At 40.0% G+C, this 21,143-nt stretch overlaps 1 protein-coding gene across 4 annotated transcripts in view; it reads left to right on the top strand.

The window, feature by feature from the left end:
* The window catches only part of LOC122788049 (proto-oncogene c-Rel-like), a 2,508,512-nt gene that overhangs the window by 457,662 nt on the left and 2,029,707 nt on the right, over nucleotides 1-21,143 (top strand). For all 4 annotated transcript variants that reach the window (XM_044054974.1, XM_044054987.1, XM_044054981.1 and 1 more), the window contains exon 2: nucleotides 15,778-15,920. In XM_044054974.1, coding sequence (XP_043910909.1) covers nucleotides 15,778-15,920 — 143 coding nt within the window. The remainder of the gene's footprint in view (nucleotides 1-15,777; nucleotides 15,921-21,143) is intronic.

The following is a 21,143-nucleotide window of genomic DNA, read 5'->3' as shown; positions in this document are numbered from 1 at the left end:
CTGGTCAGACATAATGTCTTTCTGTAAAGTTACTTCTTCAAGGTTCCAGGCTAGTTCAAATACAATAGCAGATTCAGTCTTCTAATACACTTCTTTGTTCCCCTGTAACACTTTCCCAACAGCTGCGTGTTATCTAGTAACACATACACAAGGCCAATCGTCCCAGCAGGAAAGAGCAGAAGATTTTCATTATTTCACATATTTAATTTCCTGACCCAGCAGATAATCACTTGTGAAAAGCATAAACATTAGAACTTGCTGAGCTAGCAGCTGCCAGGGTCAGAGGCCAACTTGCAACAAGGCACACTGCAGTTTCAAAAACTTCTTGCAATTACATATGAATTCATTCTTTTTGCTATATCATTAATAGAATAAAATGCATTACATACTACTTTGCTTTTAAACTAGCACTTCACATATATTCAAATACATATTTCTCTAACACATTGATATGACTAATTTATACCTAGTTTTAGGAATTTCAATGAGGACTTGAAGGGTCAGACCCAGGATGTGTTTGATTGCACATCTATTTATCCAGGTTTTGATTAGACTCTTGGAGCTACTTTGCCTTCTATCCAAAATAAGTATATTTCATAAAGAGGAATTCTCTGGGATATATATTTATCTTGCCAGCAGGTCCTATTTTTGTTTCTGTGGAAGATAATCTCTTGAGTGGGTGTTTAGTGTGTTATTAGTTTTGCATATGTGCAGGAGATCACATAGGACTGGATATTTCGGAACTATGTAGGCTAGATAGAGGTCACATCTCAAGAATATGTAGGAACAGAAAATAGAGAGGGAGAGCACATAAGAGTTTCTGGATAGCTCAATGAAGACGTATTATTGATTATCTTAGGAAGAAACACTGTGGTCTGTCAAGCTGGATCATATGCTTAGAAGAGTACGTACTAAAGAAGGGGTGGGCAATTAATTTTCCCAAGGGCCACATGAGAAACTGGGACTGTTTTGGAGGGCCGGACCAATGACGCACCCCTCACACCTCCCATAACCCTGCCCATTTACTCCTCCCTCCCACCTTCTTTTTCTGTTCCTGTTAACAGCCCCTTCCCCAGCATACCACTCAACTGGACAGATTTTCGCCTCATGTTTTTAGTCCATTTTTCATAAAATTGTGGTATTCTGACAAACTGACAAGTCATTAAAAGTTGAAGACAGAAAATAATGACAGACATTTGAGTTTTAGACTTCGTATCCTTCATAAAATTCATGCTAAAGCAAAACTTGTTATTCTATCAACTTTCTTAATTTGTAAGGTCAATATTTAAAAAATGTCCCTATTTTCGGACCTTTGTCCCTCCATTATTTATGGCTTTGTCCAGATTTCTTGCTCTAAGAGGTTGATAGGTATGTCCAGCCATTCCAGTGTTCCACCACTTGGCTATTTCTCTCCAGTTACCATAAACACTGTTCAAGTCTGTCAGTGTGCACGTTGCTTTCTTATTTACTTCTACAATTACTACAGATATTGAAATAAAATAGCACAAACACTAATAGCCATTTGCTAAACAAACAATACGGTCTTGGATTGAAAACAGACTTAGCATGAGCAGTATACTTCTCTGCCTTTGAAACTTGGATTCATTGAAACGGTATTAAAACCCAAATTCAAAGAAAAAATAATCTTCCACTGGTGAGATGCATTACCTTTGGGCAGTTTTCAAACCACGTGCACCTTGCACACATTTTTAGGGCCATACATACGACCTTCCTGATTGTGTTAAATTATATTCTAGAACCACTTCTTAGAATGTGTTTAAAATTTGTAGTTTTTAATATTTTTCCAGTAAGCAATGAAGTAAAATGTATGAAGCAATAATGACAAAACTACCTATTTTAGAAAATTTCAACCATAAAAGGCATCTGTCATTACAGTCCACCAATATCAGTTAATAAGCACAATCTGTGCAGAAGTAAGTCATCTGAATATTTCCACATTAGAGAGATCTGTAACTAATGAAGAGGTTGCTACTGGCAAACAACTTTACATTTCAGTGTTTCATCTACATATTCAGGGCCTGCTGCCCTTGAGGAAATAATTGCCTATGTAACACTAAAAAAATGATAAGCTGATAATTTTGCAATAGGAAATAACTAACAGACAAGTTCATAGTTAGTAGGCATCTCATACAAAGGAGGACACATTCAGGAGTGCAGAACCCTACCCCCCTTAAAATGACCCAGATAGTCAGCAACTGAAAGGGCACTTCAATACCAGCCTTCCATCTATTTGACATGGTTCTACATGGTGTGGGAGTAGAACCCCCAGCTTTCTGCACCAAAGGCAATTATGCTACTAACACTCCTTTCAAATTCTGCAGCACAAATGGTGATTGCCATTTGCTAAACAAAACAGTTGTACATTGAAAACAAACTTAGCATGAGCAACAGTGAATTTCTCTTCCCTTGAAACTCACAATTCTATGAAAAGGACTGAAACTCATAATTCCCTGAAAATGTACTGAAACTCAAACTCACAATTCCATCAGCATTCTGGTAGTTGCTGTAGACTAGAAGATTCCAGGCTCTTGTGTCCATTGAGACTTGCATTTCCTTCAGCAGTCTGGTAGCTGGTGTAGAGGATTCAGACTCAAGTCTCCTGTAACCAATTTACAAGGTAAAGCCTGATCGTTAATTGCCTGACCCCCCCCCCAAGCTTAGGACATTACATAACATACCTCTCAACCTCTTAGTACAAGAAATCTGGACAAAGACTAAAATAATGGGGGGACAAAGGCCCAAAAATAGGGATAGATTTTAAATATTGCTCTTATAGACTTAGAAATTTGCTAGAATAACAGAACCCCTGTTAAAATGCCAGGTTTTTGTGATGCAAAAAAAGGAGACCACAATAAATCATGTCAAAACTTTTCCCTCCTCTAATGTGACCTATAACCTATAACCTGTACAATTCAATTGAAAAACAAACAAATCTGTTAGGGGAAAAAATATAAAAAATAAAAAACGTACAGTAAGCTGGTTGCATAAATGTGTACACCGGTAAACTAATACTTTGTTAAAGAACCTTTTGATTTAATTACAACATTCAGTCTTCTTGTGTAGGAGTCTATCAGCATGGCACATCTTGACTTGGGAATATTTGCCCACTCTTCCTTGCAAAAGCACTCCAAATATATCAGAATACGAGGGCATCTCTTGTGTACAGCCCTCTTCAGGTCACCCCACAGATTTTCTATTGTATTTAGGTCTGAGCTCTGGCTGGGCCATTCCAAAACTTTAATTTTCTTCTGGTGAAGCCATTCTTTTTTTCATTTGGATGTATGCTTGGGGCCATTGTCGTGTTGAAAGGTGAAATTCCTCTTCATCTTCAGCTTTCTAGCAGACACCTGAAGGTTTTGGGCCGAAAGTGGCTGGTATTTGGAACTGTCCACCTTGACTAAAGCTCCATTTCCAGCTGAAGAAAAGCAACCCTAAAGCATGATAGTGCCACCACCATGCTTCACTGTGGGGATGGTGTTCTTTTGGTGTTGCGAAGTGTTGTTTTTGCACCAAACATACCTTTTGGAGTTGTGGCCATAAATTTCATCCTTAGTCTCACCAGACCATAACACATTTTCTCACATGCTTTTAGGAGACTTGATGTATTGTTTTGCACATTTTAGCTGGACTTGGATGTTTTTCTGTGTAAGAAAAGGCTTCCATCTTGCAACACTACCCCATAGCCCAGACATATGGAGAATACGGGAGATTGTCACATGTAGTACACAAACAGTACTTGCCAGAAATTCCTGCAGCTCCTTAAGTGTTGCTGTAGGTCTCTTGGCAGCTTCCATGACCAGTTTTCATCTCGTCTGTTCATCAATTTTGGAAGGACGTCCAGTTCTTTGCAATGTCACTGTTGTCTCATGTTTTCTCCACTTTTTGATGACTGCTTTCACTGTGTTCCATGGTATATCCAAAGCTGTGGAAATTTTTTTGAACCCGTCTCCTGACTGGTACCTTTCCACAGTGAGATCCCTCTGATGCTTTGTAAGCTCTATGCGAACCATGGCTTTTGCTGTATCTGGCAACTAAGTAAATGTCAGGAAAATCCTACTAGGACAGCTGAACTTTATTTGGGGTTAATTAGAGTCTCATTAATCGATAGCAGGTGTGTATCCAAGAAGACTGAATGCTGTAATTAAATCAAAAGGTGCTTCAACAAAGTATTAGTTTAAGGGTGTGCACACTTATGCAACCAGCTTATTGTACGTTTTTTATTTTTTATATTTTTTCCCCAAACAGATTTGTTTTTCAATTGAATTGTACAGGTTATAGGTCACATTAAAGGTGGGAAAAGTTTTGAAATGATTTATTGTGGTCTCATTTTTTTATATCACAAAAACCTGGCATTTTAACAGGGGTGTGTAAACTTTATATTCATTGTATATTAAAACCACACACCCACATACATCTACCTTCTCTCTACTCTCACAAAGCAACACACACATGCACACACCTACTCTGTCACACAGCAACACCCACTTTCTCTGTTATACAGAGAAGAATGGCTAGTTTACGTTTTACACACACACACACACACACACACACACACGAACCCACACCCACCTTCTCTCTTATGCAACACACTATTCCTCATACAAACAGGACGACTAGTTTAAATTACATACATACACACATACATATACACATACAAACAAACACACACACACACACACTTAATTTCTCTCTCTCATACAGAAAGAATACAAATGGCCAAGTCCACAAGGCTTCCTCCCTAAGGCACTGCTCTCACTTGGGGTACTTTTACATTATTTTATTTATTTATTTACAGTAAAGAAACAACAATTTTCTTTACTGCAAAACAAGCAAATAGGTTCATAGTTCTTTTCAACTTTCCCTTACTGTACTTACCAACTCTCAGTTTCATGCCGATGTTTAGCTTTAGATGAAATTTAACATCTGCTTTGGGATGCATTCACAAATAACCTGACTCCAATTAGAGCTGATCCTGCTGTGCCAGGGCACCCCCCCCCCTAGTGGGGATGAAGATCCACCTTTCTGGGCTGCAGATGAGGCTGACAAGTTAAATCTTCCAGGCTAACTGCACAGATCCCACCCATTCACCTTTTAATAGTTTTATGCCCTGTTGAACTCTCAGTTCAAAGTTCTTTTCAATTTCTGAAAAATTTCCCTGCAACAGAAGTGAGAGCAGTACCCCTAGGTGGTTGCCTAGTTGGCTTGTGCCTAATGCCAGCCCTTGGTTTGTAGAAGGGCTGATGCAATATTTTAGGAGTTACTTTCAAGTGGAGTGGATTAAAGTTTAGCAGATTTCATTTAGAGAGCAGAATGAGATATGATGTCATTGGAAGTTGGTGTTGTTTAGCGCTGAATAGAAGATTAGGTTCTGGAATATCCAACAGTACTCGTAGGACTGGATAATTTTCATAAATGATTGCTTGTATGATCAAAGTTGTGTGCCTTAACTTTGTTAGTAGGAAGTGAGACTAATAGGAGCAGTACTAGTAGGCAAGCAGTCATGGGGATCATAAGGTAGCTATCCATATACAGCTTTATGCAGACACACTTAAAAGTTCTTGCACCTCTTGGTTGTTCTCTGTTTTTTCAGGGTTTATTTGAACTTTTTTGAAGGGTATATTTTTGTATGGGAGATGGTAAGTGGAATGACAGAGATTTCCACAAGTTATAGTTGATTTAGGCACTTTTTTATGTATCTGTATTTTCTACATATCCAGGATATGTTTGTGGTTCCTCTCAAGAATTTGAGTATTTTAAAGGTAGCCTGATTACATAGATTGAACAGATGTGAGTGAAAAAAATCCAGATGAAGCACTGGGGAGCAATTAGATTGGTTTTCAAAGAATGAAGCAAATGGGTGATATTTGGTAGGGGGTTGCAGTTTCATTGTCTTTATGAAGAACATACTTCAGTATGTTGGCTTTATGTTCTTTGTGTGGTATCAGAGTGGTATCTTTGGTGTAGACATACATGCTCAGCCAAGATTGCAGTAATCCTCTGAAATACTTAGGTTTATGTATCTATAGGAAGTTAGCATGTCGAGAGAAATAGGGAAAAAATGTCAGTCTTCAGTCATTTATATGCCAATGCAATGTAGGTATAGGAAGAAGACACATTGGGACATTTATTTTTTTTGCATTGTGAATTTATGTTGGTAGTATGGTTAGTCATGGGAGACATTACATATTTCTGTTTTTTTTTTTTTTTTTTTTTATATGTTGCATTGGGTGGTATTACTTCAAGTATGTGTGGCATTCATAGGGGATGGTATTTGAAGTTTTCCTTGTAAGATTTTTATTTTGCATAGTGGAATATTTAAAATGTGGCTGGAAGCTGTATGGTGCTGTGTATGATAGGGACATGAAAAAAATGAAAGATTCTTTTTAAAAGTTTCATGGCATACTTTTCCATTTCCTTTTCACCACGCAAAGCGCAAACATTTGAGAAGGAGCTCCTTGATCAAAGCTGATCAGTAACACAGCCAACCTAAACACCTGCAGCAAACCATGTTTTTGCCAGAGAGGATCCTCTTACATCTTTATGTAGTGAGCGTTGCTTTCCACATGTCTTAGATAAGTACTAATTCCATGGTCACATCACTCTGGCTAAAAGAGAAAATCCTCAGAACAGTGCACAGCAGTCTTGCACACAAGCATTACTTTGCTATGGATAAAGCTTTGAGGAATAGGAAAGTGGAAGAATTGTCAATGATAAGTTAGAACCTGACCATATTACCCTCAATTGATGGTAGGAAAGAAATGTTTTTCTTCCAGGTATTTCTATAAGCTCTTATTTACGTATGTATTTATGCATGTTTCAGGTTGCAGTATTTATTTTTCCATCCTTCTGTCCATCCATTTTCTGAAAACCAAACGTTTGCAAGGCATTGAAACCCATTCTGGATGGATGGCACACAAAACGCCGACAGGCAGTTCAGGGAATACCAATTCACCTACTGCATGTCTGTTAAAGGAAACCAGAGCATCCAAAGAAAACCCATGTAGATGCAGGGAGGGCATAAAGACTTGTGCAAAGGATGCACTTCAGCCAAGAGTTACAGTAAAGAACCTGTTGCTGTGAGTTGTTTATTTTAAAGGCCATTTGCAGTGGAGTCCTAGGGGATATGCTCCCATGCTAAAGAAGAGGAGTGGGAGTAATATTCTAAGCACAGATTAAAATACACTGCAGCCACCAGTCACCTGCCAGAACCAGCTAGTTAGTAATTGGGTAAAGTCTTTTGAGTGCAAATGTGATGCAAAGCTTCCGTCACCTAATGATTAGATAAGCTATCAGTTACATTGATTAGCATTTATAATTACCAGACAAATGTAACAGACTGATTTAACCAGAAATTAAATAAATAATATGAAGTCCAGTTAGATCACCATGTTACATTAAGAAGTTATGAAACATTAGGGAAAAAGTTAGAAAAACCTATAAGAGAGGAAAACAGGAAGTTGGGTGATTGTTTACAAACACAAAAAAAAAATTACATTATTATCCCAAAACAGAGCAAGTGGGGAAAAATGAATGGTAGTAAACGAAGGACAGATGTTCAGTTATTTCAAGAGGAATAAAACCCTACTTCGACATAGAAAAGGGGTGAGAGAGGAGTAAATTGGGGGAAAGAAGAGGGAAAATGTGGGAAGAAGAAGAGTGGAAGGGAAAAATGCAGAAACAATGCACACGTTCAGAGGGATGAATGTGCCCCTCAGATATGGACCTGTTGAAGATGTTCATTGCGTTTCACTGCTGCAGTCATTACACTTGGGTTATCCTGCCGTCAGGCAGGCCCGCAGTCGGCCTGAGTTCCAAAGTCTTGGTCCGGCGTCATTTGCTGTCGCCTCTTCCCTGACGTCAGTGCGCCAGGGGTATATAAGAAGCAGCTGACGCCATTTTTCCCAGTCTTTTTTGCCATGCGGTGCCCGAAGCAAAAGCAGTTTGCAAGTGCTGGTCGGCCGACTCCTGAGATTTCAAATTCAATTTCAGAACCGAAGTCTTCAATAAAGCTAAGTACCCCATTGGGGAAACTTTTTCTTGTCTCAGACCGATGTCAGTAAAAGTTAATAATTGTATTTCTTGTGGGAAGCAAATACCTCATAAGGATTTTCATTTTTACTGTATTCCATGCCTAGGCCCAGATCACAACGTCACTAGTTGTCAGTTTTGTGCTAGATTTAACAAACGCACTATTAAACGCTGGTTTGACTTTGCTCGCCATTACTTGGGCAAAGGTATAATTATACAATGCCGTCGGAACAACCGATGACCAGAATGCACAAAAAACGCAAAGATAAAGATATGGAAATGCATCAGAGGCCCAAAACTGACAACTAAGCCTCTTCTAGGCCATTCGCCGGTTTGCCAGTTTTCAGTGAGGTGCTTTCGCAGCCCCTGACACCCACTACCTCAGAACCACAGGCCGTGACTGACTCCCACGTGGAGGTGCCTAGGCCTCTGGATACTCAAGGTGTTGGGCCAACGGAGATTAACCCTTCAGATGGGTCCGGAGCTGCTGAGCAGGCATTGGCTTCTGAGGGTGTTTTTAGGCCTACTCAGCTTACCATTGCAACTACAGCCAAGACTAAGCCTACATTAAAGACAAAGAAGCAAGTACAGCATTCACCTGGACAGGCCTCCATGCCTAAAAAACAGATGCTCAAGATGGCCGAAGACTTGATAACTCTGATCAGGGGTTCCCATCCCCCTCCTGATAAAAGGCATAGGCAGGATACAGACTATGATTCCTCTGACCAGGTTTCAGTATATTCTGATTCCTCTTCAGACCAGGGATATTCTTTACACCCCTATGGGGATTCTGATGCTGAAGAATCAATTCCTTCAGCCTCGCCTCCTAAGGATTACTCTTTTGGGGAAACTCTACATACCATGAGGGAACATTTCCATTGGGAGGGCCAGGATTACTCAGAATCCATGAAAAGGCTCAGAGACTTTCTTTTGCTGCCTCAGCACAGGCCCCTTGCTATTCCGCCAGTGTTGGACATTGTGGATGATGTGTTCTCTGAATCTAGTTTAAATCCTGATTCTTTACCCCCAGCTCCAGTCAAGCCAGACAGGTACTACAGAGTCCCTGACTCTCACAAATGTCTTTATAAAAACCCTGTTGCTGACCCAGAAACTATTTCCCAGGGTCCCAAAGGGGTTAAGGCTTCCACGGCTAAGAATCCAGTTCCCTCGGATAGGGACTCTAGAGCATTAGACAGATGGGTAAAGAAAGTTTACACCTCTGCAACTTTAGCAGTGAGGGCTCTAAATTGCCAGTTTCACATGCTTAAATATCAACAATACTTTCTGTCTCAATTAAAACAGAAAATGAGTACAAATGCAGAACAACCTGACTATAAGGAAATGCAGGATTTATTGCATGCAGCTGAACAAGTGGGAAAGCATACTTTGCAATGTGGTTTTGATTCATTAGAAGCTTCTTGTAGAGCAGCAGTTACAGGATCTGTGGTTAGAAGACATGCTTGGTTAAAAGAACAAAGTTTACCAGATCATGTTAAGGCAAAATTATTGGATGCTCCTTTGCAACAAGATAATTTATTTGGTATTAAGGCAGAAGAGGTATTAAAAAAAATGGAGGATAAGGCAAAATCTATGCAAACAGTGAAGGATTTCTTACAGGTACAGCCACCACGATTTAGCAGTAATTGGCCTACAAAGAATTGGCCCTTTCCAGTGTCAGACAGGCCACAAAGAGGCAGATACAGATGCCCAAGAGGCAGATCTCAGCCACAAGGCTCTTACAGACCATGACAGTGGGGTGCTTCAAACACAAAACAAGGTGAGGATAAGTCACAACCTTACAGGAAACAGTCCCAATGACTTCCCCCTTCCAATGCCAAACTCTTCCCTTTTAGCTCCCTTAGGGGGGAAACTAGCACTTTTTCCTCAAAACTGGCAAGCAATCACCCAAGACAAATGGGTGCTGAATATTGTGTCTCAAGGTTACAGATTCCACTTTCACACTTTTTCAAGGCTAAAAGGAATGCCAGACCTGCCACAAAATCAATGGGCAGAGGCACAAAAACAAATTACAGCTCTCATGGACATGAGGGCTATTCAAAAAGTACCACAACAGGAAAAAGGACAAGGATTTTACTCAAGACTCTTCCTGGTACCCAGAAAGGACAAAGTCTGGAGTCCCATTCTGGACCTTTCCATTCTAAATACTTACCTGGATGTTCCGAAATTCAAAATGCTGACACTACAACAGCTCCTTCCCATGTTGGGCAAGAAAGCTTGGCTTGTTACTTTGGACCTCAAAGAGGCATACCTGCATGTCCTTATCAGACAAAATTGCAGAAGATACCTCAGATTCATAGCTGGTTCAATGCACTACCAATTCTCTGCACTGCCCTTTGGCTTATCTACTGCGCCCAGGGTCTTTACCAAGTGCCTGGCACCAGTAATTGCATTTTGCAGACACAAAGGAATTCAAATATATCCATATCTGGACGACTGCCTGATTCAAGCAGTGAGCAAGGACATTCTTCTACAGCATCTGGCATTCGTAAAAAGATTGTTAAGTTGCCTAGGGTACACAGTAAACGAAAAGAAATCAAAACTAGTGCCCTCACAAGGGATAATATTCCTGGGTGCCAGCTTAAATACAACGGCCCAGATGGCTTATCTCACGCCAGACAAACAAGGACAACTGACTCAGTATTTTCAATTGATGGCAACAAAGTCCCAACTCCCTGCAAGAAAAATTCTGCAGGCCTTGGGACTCATGGCATCCTGCATACTACTAATTCCATATGCAAGACTGCATATGAGGAAATTACAATGGTACCTAAAAAGTGTTTGGTCTCAACATTCTCACAGCTTGGAGACAGTAATACCACTAATTCCCTGCCTACAACAGGAGTTTCGATGGTGGGCACAAGCATGTCACCTCAACAAGGGTCAGCCTTTCACTCTTCCCACAGCCAGGCAGATTTTAGCAACAGACGCCTCGGATTACGCCTGGGGAGCACACATGGCAGGAAAATGTATTCAGGGCAAATGGACCACAGACTAAATGCATCTTCACATCAATCAAAAAGAGATGTTGGCTGTACAAAATGCCCTTACAGCTTTCAAGGATCTTCTGCATCCAGGACAATTACTATTAAAGACAGACAACACCACTGTAATGTGGTACATAAACAAACGAGGGGGCACTCATTCTTACCCCCTATGCAGACAAGCCATGACCTTGTGGAACACAGCTTTAACCTACCAAGTTCATCTGCAAGCACAATTCCTGCCAGGAAAGAAAAACACTCTGGCAGACGACTTAAGCAGAAACATCATGGATCCTCACGAGTGGAAACTAAATCCACAAGTCTTCAGCATGATAATGCAAAAATGGGGGTGCCCGGATATAGATCTTTTTGCCTCACCACTGAATTACCAACTACAAAAATTCTGCACAAGGCCTTATCACACACAAGCATGGAAAGTGAATGCTCTTTCGTTCAACTGGAAAAGCCTAAATGTTTATGCCTTCCCACCTCTGCCTCTCCTTACAAAGGTACTCCTAAAAGCCAGACAAGAAAAACCACAGATGATTATGATTGCTCCAGACTGGTCACACCAGCATTGGTACCCAATCTTAAAGAACTTAGCTCAAGGCCCACCTTGGATTTTGCCTCAAATTCCACACCTTCTGACTCAGCAAAACAATCGGATACTGCACAGTCAGCTCAAAACCTTAAACCTGGCTGCATGGCAGATTCATTAGCCAAACAGTCAACTTCTCTCTCTAAACCTGTTATGGATGTCATGTTGGAGGCCAGGAGGACTGGCACCAGGAAATCTTACTCAGAAAAGTGGAAGAGATTCTGTGCCTGGAACCAGGCTCAAAACCTTGATCCTCTGGTCCCTAACATTCCTCAGATACTACAATACTTGACTGAGATGCTGGACAAAGGATTATCCTTCTCATCCATTAAGATTCATGCTTCTGCCATTTCGGCTCATTACAACACAGATCCTCCTATTTTCTCTCGCCCATTGCTAAAGCGGTACCTCAGAGGGGATAAAAACATAAGACCGCCCCAGAGAGCACCAACACCAACTTGGGACCTCAATTTCGTCTTGGAAAAGCTCACTTTGCCTCCTTTTGAACCAGCCAATTCAACAGAGTTAAAATATATATCATGGAAAACTGCTCTACTTCTGGCAATAACCTCAGCACGAAGAGTCTCAGAACTGCAGGCACTAATGGCAGTGGAGCCTTTTATCATTTTCCGCCAAGACAAGGTTTCTTTAAGAACAAACCCTACCTTTATGCCTAAGGTGGTATCCAGTGTGGCTCTTAACCAAACTATTCATTTGCCAACATTTTATCCAAATCCCCAGAATAAAGGGGAGAGATTTCTACATTTCTTGGACCCACACAGGCAATTGCGCTTCTACTTGGACAAAACAAAAGCTTTCAGAAAATCTGAATAATTGTTTGTATCATATGCTGCAGGATCACAGGGAAAGGCTATTTCAAAGCAGACCATTTCAAAGTGGATAGGACACTGTATCCGGTTTTGCTACACACAACATGGGAAACCTGTACCTAGTAACATTAGACCACATTCCATCGGGGCAACTGCCACTTCTACTGCCTACCTTAGAGGAGTACCTACCAAAAATATCTTGGAAGCTGCAACTTGGAGTTCAGTGCACACCTTTACCAAGCATTACCATTTGCCTCTTTATTCTAGATCCAGAGCTGGCTTTGCCACTGCAGTGCTGCAGGGCCTCATAGCCACACCAAATCCTCTATAGAACCAGCCACCCAAACTCAGCTTTGGGATTATACCCAAGTGTAATGACTGCAGCAGTGAAACACGATGAGCATAGTACAGTTTTGTACCTAACATAAATGTAGATGTTCGAGTGTCTTCACTGCTGCAGTCCAGGTTACCCACCCGCCAGCCCCTCTTTCTTATCTGGGACTAACCTATACTACCTATGTGGTGTATTTGCTGGTTACTGAAGGTTTTATTTTTACCTTTTTTGTATATTTTATTAGCAATATGCATTGCCTACCATTTTTGCGGGCACCTGACATCTGGGGCAAGAAAAACTGAAGAAAATGGCGTTGGCTGCTTCTTATATACCCCTGGCGCACTGACGTCAGGGAAGAGGCGACAGCAACCAACGCCGGACGAAGACTTTGGAACTCAGGCCGACTGTGGGCCCACCTGACGGCAGGATAACCCAAGTGTAATGACTGCAGCAGTGAAGACACTCGAACATCTACATTTATGATAGGTACAAAACTGTACTTTACATCCAATCTAGAATCAGGTATGAGTTTTGTACTAAAATCACATACAGAATCTGAGGGTGGCAAGCTATTTAGGCAGCTGTACATCAGCAGCTCTGTTTTTTCTATACCCACATTTTCAGACATTTCTAGAAGATATTCGTTACTTGCTTTTCCAAAATATATATGTGGAGTTCTAAATCCATCCATCCTCAACCCATTTTCCCATTTTTGCACATAGGGTTGGGGTGTCACTTCAGCAATGACAGTCATCTCGAGCCAAGGTTTACACCGCTGGGTGGCTAGCCCTGCCACGGTAGTTCATTCGTACCACTCACTCTCACACACACTCTCACCTATGGCCAGTTTAGAGTGTCCAGTCTGCCTACTATATGTCTTTGGAATGTGGGAGGAAACCGGACACCCGAAGGAAACCCACGTGACCACAGAGAGGACATGCAGACTCCGCACAGAAGGCACCCCAGCCGAGAATCGAACCGGAGAACCTCTTGCTGTGAGGTGACAAAGTTAACCACTGCACGACCATGGCCACCCATATGGAGTTCTAAATACAGCAAGAATACTAACTGACAATGCCATTATCATTTCTGTCGTATACTTTACTTCTGAGCAAGTTGTCATCTTTAGACTTTAATTCCCTCAAAGGAATCCTACCAAGAGAGAGGCAGCATGAAAGCAGGATGATCATTCCTGCAGGGAACCTTTTAGGTAAACATTAGGTGGGTGAGCTCAGACCATCCAAGCTGTTGGAGAGAGAGAGAGAGATCATGTTCCTCTCCATTTTATAGCAAAGTTCCCAACTTGGTGGTAGACTGTCTGTAGCTAGTTTTCATATTAATTTGAAGTATGGTATATAGTATGACTTTAGAAAGTAGTTTGGGTAGTAGTACAGTCTTGGCTAATTAGGTCTAGCTGTAGTAGGGCAGGTAGTAATTTACCTGTTTCAGTTTTTAAGCATTTCGTATATCGTCTTGGCAGACTCTAATTTCTTTTGTGTGTCAGTGAAAAAGTGTAAGGTTTCGCACTTATGCATAATAATCCTGGTGTGTACTGTAAGCTGTGATGTGTAGAGCTAATAATAAAACAGTAGGAGAAAGAGCTGGAGTGCTTATGACACCTAAACTAGATTACAAGAGACAGTGTGGTGATAATAGCAGGATTAAAAAAAAAAAGATGCAAGCTTAGGAATTTTGTGTCTAGAGACAGTTGTTGCTTCTGGGTATATGGCTAAACAGTGAAAAAAATGTTCATACTGACAAAAATTTCAATATTGCAATAAGTCAGTGTAGCATATAGTTGATTGCAGATAAAATTTACAGAACCAGCATTTTTGCAGGGGGCAAGCAATGTTTCACACCCATATCCCGGTATCTCTAATATACTAACTCCAAGACTGTACAACATTGGAATGAGGAGAGACATCCTCACCCTCCATTCCATGATCTTACTGTTTTAAATGGAGAATTTGCAATAAGTCATATGAATCACTGAAATTTAAGGAAATATTTTTATAGAGGAAAGTATTCAGATGAGTATGTGGAAGAGAAGGAATATGAGAAGAGAACTGAAGATCTTTGACACTTTCGATTTGAGACTAGAAAGAACAGAGGAGAATGTGGGAATGCAAAATTATATTTAGATATTGTAAATGAATCATTTTAAACAGAATAAAAAAAAGGAGGGATGTGATGATATAAATAGCAGACTGTGGGTGTCACTTTTCTCTAGTTTCAGGAAAGACATGCATCCATGCATACACTCAGTGAGATTATAACAGTGTATTTCACCTCATGTTTAATGTCTGATGCTGTCAAGAATAATAAAAGGCCACCACTTAACCTAGAACCCTCTATCAAAGGCAATTGATGACCTGAATTGGTTTCATACTGGTGGTGGTTGATTTCTGTAGGTCACACACCTCTGTAACTGCAGAAATATATTTAAAACTGAGCAGTTACCGTGAACCGTTATACGTTTCTAGTCAAGTACGACGTAGAACTCACTGATGTTTATATGTCTCTGTTTGGGATCTAGAAGTCAGCCGTGTAGTAAAACATTCTGGAATTTCTTGTGGTTGGGATCTAGACGTTAGTTGTGTAATGAAATATTTTGAAATTTCATCTGTATTTGCAGGTGTATTTAGAGCATAAATACCAAATGGTATTATTTGGAGAACAGAGGATACTAGATAAACTTGTAAAACTAAAATGTTTATTACACTGGTTACTGGGTATATACCTGTTTCAGATGCTTAATCAGAGATAGATTTTAAGTTGTGCTGATTATGCAGATAACAGAAACCTGCCTGTTTGATAGGTGTTGCTTGGATAGACTCAGTCATTCTATGAAGGGAGAACAAGGAGTTAAAATTAAGGGAAATATTGAAATTACAGGTTACAGTAGTATGAAGCCTTATGATTGCAAGTTTACTCATTAACTTTAACTTATTTTTCTTGTTTTAGCCATAGCTGAGCCCTATGTTCAAATAATTGAACAGCCTAAGCAACGAGGTATGCGTTTTCGATATAAATGTGAAACACCATTTGCAGGCAGCATTCCTGGTGAACACAGCACAGACACCAACAGAACATATCCTGCTATCAAGGTAAAATATCACATGAAAATATTAAATTTCTTGTTAAATGTGCTAGGTCATTGTTTATCACATGATGAGGAAGCCTCCTATGGAATCTCAGGCCATTTTCAGTGGTGGTCCAAATAATTATGAAAATGCTGTGTAACTGAAACGTTAACTGTTTTGGAATTAGGTTCATAGGTGTTTTCTAGGCTAAAGACCACAAGGACCTTTTTAAGCCTAGCCATGCATCCCAAATCTCTGACAAGTTCTGGTACACTTGCTAAATGTAAGTAGGGTCCTGGAAGATGAATTATTTTTGAGTGGGATCAAGCTAAATGCAGAAGAGTAAAAGTCAGTGATTATTCATATTTTATTACAAATCAGTAATAAAAGAATAGTATACCAAGACAAATATTATTTCAAGTATGTGTATGTGTGCCTGTATGTGTATGTTTCACAGCAGCATATTTTTTCTGTATTTGAAGGCCCAAAGTACATTTTTGATATCTAAGAAATACTCAAGAACTTTTCTCTTGTTGGCTGGAGGCTAACTGTGATGGAGCTTGACAAGCTATGTGCAGTAGGATACTAAGAAGTTGTTTTTTTTTTCTGCATCATATGTTACCTTACACAGACACACACACACACACACACACACACACACAATAGTGTGGATGTTCTCACCAGGTTTAAAAAAAAAAAGTACAAGCAACTGAAATGTATGAAAATAGCGGTGTAAATATTGTTACCCAAATTGTGTACGTAGTATCGTAAATATTTGTGGTTCAAAAATGTGTACAGTGCTATTTTCTTTGCAGTGTGTTAGTGATTTGTTCAGTTGCATTTGGTACTTTAAGCTGAGAGATGAATCAAGTTTGTGTTTCCAAGACTACTTTTGTTGAATGAGCGTTTGGAAATAATATAAAAAGAAGACTGAGACAAGCCCAGATGCTTGCCCTTAGAAAAGGACCTTAGTGTCCAGAGCAGCGGCTCTAGGACTGAGACCCAAGCAAAGTGAAGAACAAACTTGAAGAAAAAGATGGAAAATATTCCTGTCAGAAGGAATCGAGATAGACCTACTGTCTGAGACTGTTTTCCAGCAATCTAAAACTGTACTTAAGGTATTGGTTTGTATATTTAGTTAAAACCACAAGACTGTTTTGTTTGGAAGAACTTTCCATCTGCACTTGTATATAGTAAAATGCAATATTTTTAAAGGCTAGTATAATCAGATGTTTTAATTTTCCACATTGATGTATTGCATTGGACACGTTTGACAATAGTTACTAATGCCTATGTCTTAAGAGCGGCCATTGTTAGCTTGAATGTAGTTTCCTCAAAAAGAGACAGACAGACAGGGATAGAGCGAGGCACTCTTATTATGTAATAATATATCGTTAGTAATTGTTCTGAGCACCTGTTTATGGATCTGGGTATTGAAATGACCATAGCACAGCAAGTTACACTAGACCATAGCAACTGCAGCTGAATTGATGGTTGTGGTGTTTAATTTGATGTCTACTGCCAATGTTAAAACAGATTGCCCTGGAAGAGGAGATTAAGACACACCATACTAGTTTTGAGCATTGTGTCCATAAGGTGGGATGGGGTTGAGCTGTCTGGGCCAGAACCTTGTCAGCCCAGTTAACTGGATAATGACTGAGAGCCTTTGTGTGTATGGAAGGAAATTATTACCAAGACTATGATAATGTCAAAAAATGTTTCCTTGCAAGAGTAGGATTACAGATATACAAGCTCAAAAGTTTCATAGATGGACATTTTCTCATAACAAAATGGCTGTGGGTGAATAAGGTGGGACTAGGGAGTGGATAATGGATATATAGAAGATGTAAAAACTGGAAGAATAGATAGAAGAACACAAAAACAGAGGGCACAGCTAAAGCAGAATATAGGGGAAGGAAAATGGTAGTGATCATGAGAGAGCAGTTAATGACGATGCAGATTAGGGAAACGGATGAATACACAAAAATCTGAATGTTGGCAGTTGCCAAGAAGATTCTGAAAAGTGAAGAAAGGAGGAGAGAGTGTTGCAGAAAGGATGAAAAAGACTGGAAAAAGAGGTAATGGAAGTTAAATGAGGGGTAATAATAAAGATTATCTTAAAAAATGACCGAAAAATAAATTGTTATTGATGGTCTATAAATAATGCTTTATGTAAAAGTCTGAGTCCTGCAATAATGTGAGAATATTGAAATGTATGGGAAAAAATGTGGAAAATAGTAAGAATTATAAACATAAACATTTTCAAACAGCCTTTATTAAATAAGAAGCTAAGTGACATGACCATAACTGTGAGATTTAAGCATGTAATTGCTTTATTATTTGATCCATAGGGTCAGCATGATAAAACTGAAATGACATAAATTGTAGAAGCTGATGAATTTAAAAGATCCGTGTCCATTGCTTTAAGCAAGTGGTTATGTCAAATTAACCCTAAAGACACTGACAGTTTTATTGCTCTAGTAGAAGGCTTGTTATGATTTGAAACTATATAGGACTGAAACGTCTAGACTAGTCTAGTCTAGTGAGGCATATGTTAGATGTTGCTAACAAACAAAAAGTGACAACTGTATATATAGTGCATTAAATTTATAGGTGTGAACTAGGCTAATGACCACTAGGGCCCTTATAAGCTTAGCCGTGCACTGCAAACGTGACCAACAAATGTGATTTATATAGGTGGTGATTTACTGACTGCCTCTGTCCATCACAGACGTAGAAGCCAGACCACGGGTGAATTTCTGATTAGCCATCCATTGGAACAGATTGCACTTAAATAGGGATAGGGAGGAACTCTGTTTCACATGGATCAGGATCCTGTTCCACAGAATGGGAATTCAATTAGAAACATATCTTGTCTCTCCAATGTATCTTATTTATGTCACATAAAAAGTGTAGGTCTTTTAATCCCGTACTTCTGAGGCTGTTTTTTTACGGATGTGCAAAAGATTCATCAAAACAGAGCCCAGGGATACCTTGTTTGCCAGGCAAAGCTTAGAAGTCTGCATGATATTGATTAAAGAGCAAGGGCTTTGAGGTGATCATTGTAGGACATTGTGTTTACTCCTTGTATTCTTTTTGTAAGGAATCTTTGTGGACTTTCCAATTGCTGCATACGCCTGGTCATGTACGTACTGGAGGGAGGATTATATATTATGGTGGTTCTAATGATGGCCAAGTACAGTGGTATGATGGCCTCTCTGGACCTAGATGCCATGCCCTTGCTTATAAGTTGAGCAACATAGAAAGCTTTTCTAACTACCTGAGATACATGTTGCTTGAAGGCTAGGTTTCTGTCTACATAAGGTTCAAGATTCCTGATTAGTGAATCAACTTTTAAGGGTGTTTATTGATGACATAGTTACCTGGGGTGGTAGACTTCCTAAAAAGTATTATAATGCATTTCTTGGTATTGAGTTTTAAGCCATGACTTTGGCACCAAGTATTTGCCTGTATTAGACCTTCCTGAAGGGTGTTCTCATCTTGGGGAGGATTCAAAGTCTGCTCCCAGTTTGCGGCATGGGACCAGCACAGACCCTGGATAATGCACCAGTGAATGGCCTCTTTGTGGAGGTGGCCTCACTGATTCTAACCTCCTGGGTCCTGTCAGTGAGCCAGCTAGCTATCCAGCTTGTTGTAAAGGGTCTGTTGACAATGCCCGAGTGGGTAATTGTATCAAATGATTTAGCCAGGTCTGGATAGGCAGACTGCACCATTTCCCCCCCCCTCATCCATTGCCTTAGTGACCTTTTCAAAGAAGTCCACCAGATTTAATAAGCATGACCTTCCTTTGACAAAGCCAAATTGGGATGGATCCAGTGTCTGGACGTCTCCTATGCCCTTGTTGATAATTTCCATAGTAATTCTTTCCATGACTTTGCAAATAAGACTAGTCAGACTAATGTGTATGTAATTTCCAGGATCTGTTGAAGGTCCTCCCTTATGAAGGGGGGATGGCTATCACAGTCATCCATTCAATTACAAAACCTGTTTTAAGACTGTAGCTAAATTACTCCAGGAGTCCTGATAAGTCATGTTTTAGATTATCCAGGAGGTATACTGTGATGTTATTGGGGCCCAGTGGGGTCATGTTCTTGACTTTAATGAGTGCAGCCACAGTATGCTCCCAAGTTATAGCTAGAGGGGTTATATTTGAGGGTATTTTTGAGAGAATGGTTGGTGATGAGTGGGAGGTGATGTTGACTTGAATTTGTCCACTAACAGGTTCAGTATATCGCCAGGCTTGGAGGATGTGGCACCATTAACCACCAATTCAACACATTGCTGTGTGTTGCCATTGAGTTTTCTGACATAGCTGTAGAAGGCCTTATGGTTATCTTTTACCTGGGAGACCATCTTAACCTCAAACTTGGCTTTGCTTAGCCTAATTTGTCCTCTTAGTTGCCCAATTACTTTAATGAGAGAATTTCTGTCTTTGAGAATTAGTCTTCCTGATTTTTGCCATAGTTTTTTTTTATTTTTATTTTATAAACTGTTTAATTTAGGATGCCAACAAAGCAGTTTGTTTCTGAGACTAGTCCTGGGCTTGCTTCTGGTGGGTATAGCAGCCTCTGTGCAGCCCCTTGACATTGTTGAGAGGAGTTCATCATAGGCTGCTGTGTTCTCTGAGTTTGGAGGGTCATTGAGTTTTGGAAAAACTAGCACTTAAAAGGTAATTTGCTATGGAATACTTCCAAACTGTTACTGTTTTTTCATGGGATTACAGAGTTGATTTTGATTTTGAAGGAGATATCTTTATGGTTGGACCTTACCAGGGAGGATGAGACATTTGGGGGGGGGGGGGTGCAGTATTCTTCCATATTTGAAAGCATGAGGTCCAGCATGTTGGGACCTGTAGTTGTATGTGTTCACTATTTGGTCAAGGGTGTTTGTATTTACGAAGTCCAGGAATCTCTGTACAAAAGTATAATATGAGTAAAATGTAGTTTTAAGGGATAAGGTAGAAGAGTTTCACTGGCAACAGACTGGCCTTCCTGAACAATACAGTGCAGTGCAGTAAATGTACTGACAGAAATAGACCGTATGAGAAAGGCAGATACATAGAAACAAAGCACTAGATAGAACATGCACAAAAGTGATTGTTTAGAGGGCAGCAGCAGTTTGCAGTATAAAGTGCAGAATTTATGAATAGCCGTCTCTGCAGAATAAGGGATTTGTGGTACTAATAAAGAAGCTTGCTGTTTTTGTGCACCTGTTGTACATTAAAAC

Source organism: Protopterus annectens, chromosome 1.part2 (assembly GCF_019279795.1).
Source record: "Protopterus annectens isolate FY-2018-M chromosome 1.part2, PAN1.0, whole genome shotgun sequence".
NCBI lineage: Eukaryota > Metazoa > Chordata > Ceratodontiformes > Protopteridae > Protopterus > Protopterus annectens.
This window is presented reverse-complemented; position numbering and strand designations above follow the sequence as displayed.